Raw genomic sequence first — 8,269 nt, 5'->3', positions numbered from 1 at the left:
TTTTCGTAAACGACGCGTCTATATATTTTAAATTTCAAATCAAGTTGGCTCGATGTGAAAAGTTTTTAAATGTTAAGTATCTTGCGGAAATCTTATTGAAAAATCGATTGAAATGACGTAATAGTAGCGTTTGGCTAAAACACTTGGCAAGAAAATGTGTTCTAAAATTTTTTTATTTGTTATTGTTTTCCTCATGAAGACAACTGTAATTAAACAAACTTCTACAATCTGATTTTAGATGCGATTGATAATGTCTTCCTTATAAGCCTTTAAAGCTTCGAACCTGCATTTTTTACATTTTTGATTTTAAACGAAACACTTTAAAGAGTTTCAATCGGTCATTAATTATTAAGTCCGTTTAGGAGTCACATCGGTCATTAAGTATAAATTAATGTTTAAAATGGATTACAAAAAATCTTTTTAAAAACCGATTTAATCTTATCAGTTTTTAAAGTTAATCTTTTCCTACAGATGAGTTGGCGAACCAGAAGGAAACATGATTGCAAACTAATAGGAATACTAATAAATTTAAGTGAATTAAAAAATCTTGACCATCGTTCGAGTTCGTCCCGTCACATTTCTCAAGTGTTGCATAACAATCAGCAAAGTAAGCGAATACCTTCGGTATTTTGTTACGCGTTTTATTTGTGAAACTTTGACTTTTGCTAATATTTTTAAAATACGAAATAATTTAATATCGTTTAAGCGACCCCAATATAAAGTTGTTTATGCAGTTCAACAAGCGATTCTAAAAACACAATCGGATGTCGTGCAATACTTTTTAATCTTTCTTTTCTTATTGTTTTCTAATGTAAAAAAAATAATTTAAAGAGAATTTTAAAAAACTACGGACTGCTGGAAAACATGATTTACAAACATTTAACATTTAACTTTTCATAAAAATGTTCTTTTTGGTGTTTTACTGCCGATAACACCTCTACATAATGACCACATATTTCTCTAACGTTTAAAACTTAAGCAAGAAGAATGCGACCATAACTGACTATTGCAATATCTCAATGGCGGCAAACTATGATTAAAAAGATCTCATCACCGTCATTTATGCCAATTGCGTATTTATCTAATCCGCTCTAAGTTCATGTGATAACATTTTAATGCGTCAAACTGGTGATAGTTTTTTTCATCCTTATCCCGGCATAGATTTATTAGTTTCTGTAGGAAAGAAATATAGAATCGATCTCTACGTCATTAACAAAATTTTTGAGGTTCTTTTTAGAAATGAAGTAGGAGCAACGATGATAGTTATATACGTAATATAAACAAAACAAAACAAAAAAAAAAAAAAGAATAATTATGTAGAACGTGCTGCGACTAATTACACATTGCATTGTTTAAAACATGCGATTAAAGCAGAGAAGATTACTAGACCTACAAATTCAAAATAATCAGCAGCTTGCTTTATATTAAGCTTTAATTTAGTAACTTTTAACTCTTATTATTGTTTGCAATTATTGTTTGTTACAAGGAGAAAAGTTGGTTATTTGAACTTAGATTAACGGTATGAAAGATATGCACTATGATACTTAAACGTATTATTGGTGCTGCATTGTATTTCTTTTCCTTTTTTTAACTTTACTAAATTAAAGTTTGTTGAAATCTTATTATTATCCTTAGGCCAGAGAAAATAAAAATTTATGACTTTTATATATATATATATATATATATATATATATATATATATATATATATATATATATATATATATATATATATATATACTTTTATAAGAGGACTGGAATAATAATTGCAGATTTATTCTTGCGGATAAATAAAAATGCGCTCAAAGTAAATGCTCTATTTTATCTCAAGTGAAGCTTTGAGAAACAAAAAATCCATCGGCAATAATGGTATGAGATTAAATATCAGTGAATCAATCGCCCAACGAATATCATATTTTATAGCTTAAAATATGATATTCGTTGAGTCGATTGATGTATGCACGTTATGTATAAATTGCACGTTATGCATTCTCTTCCAATTGAACAGAATTCTCACTTTCACAGTGTCAAAGTAACTCATTTTGATACTGATGCGTTTATTTGAAGTGACTTTGATGCATTTTAGGTAACGCTTGACAATATCATATCAGAGAAATAGACAAAAAAAAAGTAATAATAGAAAAAGTATATAAAAAAGATGACTGTGAGCCTTAAATTTAATCGAAGATTAAGCTTTATTAGATATTTCCATGACCAGATCTAAATTTATTAGATATTTCCATGACTAAATCTATATTTCAATTTGAATTACACAAAAGTATGAAGTTTTAGATAATTTATCTGTATATTATAGTAATAATTTGATAATAATTTTACACACCATTTAGTTTTTTGTAAAATTTCATAAAGGTAAAAGTTGGAAGTCATCTCGGAAAATGGATGATATGATAAATGGCTTATATGATGAATGGATGGTATGATGAATGGATGATATGATAAAATGGATGGTATGATGAATGGATAATAAAATGGATAAAATGGATGATATGATAAACACAACTGCTAACTTTAGATAAAATACATTGATGGATTTAGGGTCTTATCAGAGGACAGAAGTTGAAGGCCATAGTGAGACTTAAATTCATCTTTGTAAAAATTCATAGAAATAGTGCTTTATACTTTTGAAACTGGTTTTTTTTTTTTCTTTTTCTTCCATTTATTAAACAAAGAGTCAACCCAGATGAGACAGATGAGATATTATACCCAAATGCTGAAATATACAAACAATAATAATGCACGAATAACTTTTTTCAAAAAAAGTTCTAGGGGGTCATTTAAGAAGATACAAACAAAGGACTTGAGGGTTTTAATTTTGATTTTGTTTAAATTTACATTTTAGAGGGAAGAGGAGGTTGCCGCACTGTTAAATAAATTTGTTTTTTTTTTTTGGGGATTTTTTTTTTGAAAATAAGATTAAATGATTAAAAAAAAAATTTTTTTAGACCATCAGAAATGAAACTTTTTTTTAAAACAGATTTTTATATTGAAAAAGTTTTTTTTGCGAAGAGTTCGTTAATACAAGGAGCTCATGTTGAAAAATTGTGCATCTTGGTTTGCTCATCCTTAGCTAAAGGTTTAAAACTGATTTAAGGGCGAAGTTAGGCATGATTGTCCTTAACAGCAGAGTGGTGAAAAAACCGTCTCAAGACTCAAAACTTTTTCAGAGGCTTCTGTCATGAGTTTCAAAATCATTCAACTGCCTGATCTTGAATCTTGAAATTAATTTTTGATGGTAACTATCTCGCCTTAAAAATTCGTCGAATTTTAAGTATTCTTACGCGTTTTGTAATTGTGTCATGGTTGGCATTAAATGTTTTGGATTAGCAAAAAAAACCATTACGTTCAATCAGGGCCAAGAATATTACATAATTCTTCAAGCAAGGACCTTGAAAGTTATATTGACTGGCACACAAGTTTTGAACTGTAAAGCATTAACTTAATTTATTACTAAACCACATACGTGTTTTATTATCAAACCACATAGACATGTGTTAATTCAAAGTAGTCAATTATTTCTAGGAGTTTAGTATGATCTGATAGTTTCATCTGATAGTTTAATTTGCTGAAGGGAATAGGATATACCCTTTACAGTTTTCCGATTTTATTTCCACGGAAATATTGAGTAGATGCTGCTGATCTTTACTTATTATGCTTCTGTCTTTTACGGGTATCAGGCAGCAAATACTCTTGAAGCTAATCTGGGAGTTTTTCAAAGCAACTTTTATCGATTGGCCTCACAAAGTTTCGACTCCTTTGATTTACCGTCTTGGTATTAAAACAGATGCCGGGATTGACAGTTCATTGATATGAAGGTAAACACAGTTTGTAGTGTTTGTTATATTGCGATATATTTCGATTTGACGAATCCTAACATTTATCCAACCTGTATTAACAACATTAAGAGAAATATAAGAAAAAAAAGATAAAAATGACAATATTTTTAGAACTTCTAGAAGTTTGATTAACATGACCGATGTTTCTAAATCTGGCTCTTGAGTTATTGAGTAATATTCTTCCTTTTTAACTCTGAGGGAGGAATGAGAATTATTTAGCTAACCGTAATTTTCATAGTTTGTTCTCACTATTTTTAACAAAGAAAACTACTGCCGGACCAAAATGTAACTGTGTTTTTTAAAAAGAGATATGCCACGCAATGATATTATCAAAATGTCATAAAATAAAGCTATTCAGAAATATCAAACAGCATATAACAACTGAATTATATAAGGAGGTACCGCGCATCTTGTTGCAAAGTAGTCACTAACCATTTCAAAAGTAACTCTAGTAGAATTTCAGTTTTTTTTTCAAAATGATGTTAAATTACGAAAAGAAATCAAAAGATTTATCAACAAAATAAAAGTTAAAAAAAAAAGCAGTAAAACATGCTCCGGATCGAAAAAAAATGAAATTTAGCTGCTGATGTGTGCTCCTTTACCAAAAACTCAGTTACACAAATATTTACAAATTTAGAAGAAGTGCTAAACATACAACTATATTTTTAAACATTATTAAACACAATCAATAAAAATTTTTACGATAAATCAAAATTGGTGTAAAACGGCAATAAGCATTGAAACTGGTAATTAAAATATTTTCCCTCGTCCTTTTTTTGCATTGATTTAATAAGAATTTCGGTCGGAAATCTTCACCTAACTGTATAAACGGTTCTTAATTTAGGCAACTATGGGACTTAATCCCAAAAATATTTTATTCTTTTCAAATCTGGTGATTAACCTAGCCTGAACAATTTAAATTGAAGCTGCCCCCCAATACCAACTCTTCCACAGCCACCTTGTAAAACCTTGATACGATTGAGTGTTTACTATACTCAAAAAGTCAATAACCGAATTTGTGCTAAATAAAAAAACTTGTCTTAAATAAAAAAATCATGCAATCTATCAATTCATTTTCGGAAAAACAATTTGACCACTCTTAATGAATGCAAATCATAAAAGCCCGCATTAATAGCAAAGAAGACGCAAAACTGTATGCTTTAAAACCACTGCGGGATATAACTGCGGCATATTGCAAGCAACATGGCGATTTTTTAGTTAGTGTTTCATTTTCGATACTTTTTATCATCAGGGGTGGGGGGGATGGTGGGAGTGAATAAGGAATTAATCACAGTACAATGAAATCTCTAAAGATTAAGTAGAGCGTCTCAATGTCAAATGAGTGGTTTTTTTTTGGAAAATAAAGAAAGAAGTCTCAAAGGAGCTTTAAAAAAAACGCTTAATCTCTTTTTGGCTAATTGCATTATGTTGTAAATTAATTGCATTAAACTATCAATTAATTGCATTATATTACAAATCAATTGCATTATTTTTACCAAATCTGTCAGTTAAATTTAACAAAAAACAGTTTTCTGAAAATGCAATTTTAGTGTTGATATTATTTTAAAGGATAAAAATAGAAAGGCAATAATCATTAAACTTGTGAAATTTAATATATATTTAGAAGGGTTGTGAAGAGCACAAATGCAGTTTGTTTTTGTTTTTTTTTTATTTCGATAACCCTCAATAAAGTGGGAGTAAATACGTTTCGTTCTGCGGATATCTTCTACACCTAAATAAAGCGCGTTGTTGAAAAAGAAAATATTTGCTTAAGTAAAAAAAAAAAAAAAGAGTTTTAACAAAAACATTCACCACGTTTTATATCACGGAGGAAAGGTATTTAGAGCTGATTTTTTTTATTTTATTTTTATTTTTACTAAAAAAAGATAAAAAAAAAAATAAGTGTTAACTTATTTATCATACGAATAAAGTGTAAAGTATGGAAACTGCATATAGAGTGGGGTTTTTTTAATAACTTACGCATTTACGTGTATTTTTAATTGGCAAGATTTGGAGCATCGTTGCTTTATAGCTTATTTTATGTCACATCTAAATAACATTTGCAAATATGTGTGTGAACCTTGTAAATTTTGATTTTAAATCTGTAATTTGTACGTCAAGCAATTATTGTCTTAATGTGTTTGAGTTATGGACAAAGCGAGATTAAAATCTTGATCAATTTAAATCCAGATCAATTAAGTTTTTTTGTAAAATACAAAAATAAAGCAACGAAATTTTTTTTTTTTTTGCTCGATTTTTGTTTCAGATTTTTGTTTTGATTTTTTTCATCCTTATTGAATACCAATTTTTTTGTAAAGTTTAAAAAAAAAAAAGTTTAAAATGCAACTTGAAATGTTAAAATGCTATTTTAAAAGTGACATTAGAAGATGAAGTTTAAAATAATGCAATTACACGATTTTATGACACCTTTTTGGTTGGTGTCTTCAAAACATTTTATTATAAACTTTGGATTTGATAAAAGAAACGTCTTTACTTTAGCTGAATTGCAAATATGGGCGAGGGATTTGAGAAACTAAAGAACATTGTGTTTCGTCGAGAGAAGGAACCGATAAGAATTGTCGTGCTCGGTTCACCTGGCGTTGGAAAAACAGGTGCCCTTAATTAGATTTAAAATATTTTGAGAAAAGTTTGTTTTTTTGTTAACAAAAAAAAAAAGGTTTGTGAAAGATGCAAAGTTATATTTGTTTAGAATTGAGTATCCACAGGCCATTGTCACAAAAAACATCGATAAATCAATAAAATAACAATGAAATTATTGCAATAAAGTTGCAATATTTGCAATATTTTTATTGCAAAATTATTGCAATAAAATTGCAATATTGCAATAAAATTGCATATATTTATTGCAATATTGGATAAAGTTGGTTAAGACATTATTTGTTAAAGCTCTTATCTTTCAACATTTTTTTTGATTTTATATCAGGAAAGTTTGAGTTAAGAGGGAACTGAGGGAAGAAATTTTTTTAGCAAAATTTGTTTGCAAACAATAAAACCCGCACCTCACCTCCCCTTCCTCCTCTTTTCTCTATAAAATATCCTAAGCATATAAAATTCTACTAAAAACGCAAGAAGCCGCATGCTCTACCAAAAATAGTTGAAATGTTATTCTGTTCTTTCTTTAGCACTGATTATTAGATGTCTCACCAACCAGTTTTTTAACCATTATGTTCCTGGCAAAGAAGAGGCTTACAAATATACAGTTAATGTTGGAGCAAGTAAAATTCAGCTCGATATAATGGATTCAAAAGGAAAAGTGAGCTACATTCTATCATTTTCTAATTCTTACAACATCTCTATTTTAATAATCTGATTGTTTTGCGACTGTTTTTTAAAATGAACTTTCTCTTTTCTTGTTTCTTTTTAGAATACCGCTCTTATTTCTCATGCCGATGCCATTATTCTTGTTTATTCAATAGTTGATAAAGAGAGCTACGAGAATGTAAAGTTTCTTATAACCCACGTCCGCAAGCTGAACTTAAACAATATTCCTATTATAGTTGTTGCAAACAAAAACGATCTTCCTAAAAAGCGCCAAGTAAATAGAACCGATGCAGAAGCGCTATCAACAGAATTCAATGTTAAAGTATTTGAAACCTCTGCTGCAATTCCGGTCAATGATGTGAAGAATATCTTTGCAGAAGTTTGTCGTCTTGTGTTTGAAGAGAAGAAAGAAAGAAGAGAGAGTGACCCCACAAACCCGCTTCGCAGAATGACGTTAACTGATGTTACTCGCAAAACATCTTTATCGCTAGATTCCAGAGATTTTATTAAACTTTTGATATGACCCTGGTGAACCGTGAGCTAGGTGCGTTGGAGTGATGAACTTATCTTAAGTTCAATTGAGCGAAAGTTAGGGAAAGTTCTTTTCCTACGGTCAACCAACTTTGTGCTGAACAACAAAGTTGTAACAAATAAGATTTTTGTTTACCAGAAAAGAGTGTTCAATACAATTTTTACAGCAATAAAATTTAAAAAAAGGAAACTTAAGCATGTGATATATTGTAAATAAGTCTTTTTTTTTTTTATCAGAATCTATATTTAAAACAAATTTCTCAATATATTTTAAACTTGCAATTGTTATGTTTAATGGATGAATTTATTAGATTGTTTCAATCCGTTTTAGAAAATTGACCCATCTGTAAACACCATTTATTACATGCACGAATTCGACTTGAACCGATACATCAAGCTTGCTTGCTTATGCGTAGAGAAGTGTTTTTCCAAATAAACTTAAAATATTTTGTTACGCAACTTTTAAAATCAGTAAATTCAAACACATTCTTATAGCAACAACAAAAAAAAGAGGTCAACAAATAAACTCATGAATTTTTTGTCTTTTTTCACAAGATTAACCTCGTGCTCAAAGACGGCCGTTTAAAGCGACTTTTTTTAACG

At 29.3% G+C, this 8,269-nt stretch overlaps 1 protein-coding gene across 5 annotated transcripts; it reads left to right on the top strand.

The window, feature by feature from the left end:
• Window positions 1-450: 450 nt before the first annotated feature.
• On the top strand, window positions 451-7,948 carry LOC149883372 (ras-related protein Rap1-like). Of its 5 annotated transcripts, none has more exons than XM_090100184.1 (5): window positions 451-607; window positions 2,370-3,832; window positions 6,353-6,465; window positions 6,997-7,127; window positions 7,239-7,948. In XM_090100184.1, exons 3-5 carry the CDS (start codon window positions 6,366-6,368, stop codon window positions 7,656-7,658), a joined length of 651 nt encoding a protein of 216 aa, XP_089956310.1. In that variant the 5' UTR covers window positions 451-607; window positions 2,370-3,832; window positions 6,353-6,365; the 3' UTR covers window positions 7,659-7,948. The 5 variants fall into 5 exon arrangements, with proteins under 5 accessions (XP_089956310.1, XP_089956306.1, XP_089956305.1 ...); XM_090100183.1 differs by lacking the exon at window positions 451-607 and adding an exon at window positions 1,394-1,519; XM_090100180.1 differs by lacking the exon at window positions 2,370-3,832 and having other exon boundaries at window positions 476-607.
• Window positions 7,949-8,269: the final 321 nt, after the last annotated feature.

Source organism: Hydra viridissima, unplaced genomic scaffold, assembly GCF_058129835.1.
Source record: "Hydra viridissima isolate aposymbiotic clone 2 unplaced genomic scaffold, HvirCarnegie_v1 scaffold_10, whole genome shotgun sequence".
Lineage (NCBI taxonomy): Eukaryota > Metazoa > Cnidaria > Hydrozoa > Anthoathecata > Hydridae > Hydra > Hydra viridissima.
The sequence above is the reverse complement of the archived record's forward strand: the minus strand, read 5'-3'. Positions and strand labels throughout refer to the sequence as shown.

What these genes read in the sequence shown, in the direction of transcription:
- LOC149883372 (XM_090100184.1), top strand. Translation starts at nt 6,366, where the DNA reads ATGGGCGAGGGATTTGAGAAACTAAAGAACATTGTGTTTCGTCGAGAG. An exon ending in ACCTGGCGTTGGAAAAACAG is followed by an intron (nt 6,466 to 6,996) that starts GTGCCCTTAATT and finishes TTCTTTCTTTAG; the next exon opens with CACTGATTATTAGATGTCTC. An exon ending in TAATGGATTCAAAAGGAAAA is followed by an intron (nt 7,128 to 7,238) that starts GTGAGCTACATT and finishes GTTTCTTTTTAG; the next exon opens with AATACCGCTCTTATTTCTCA.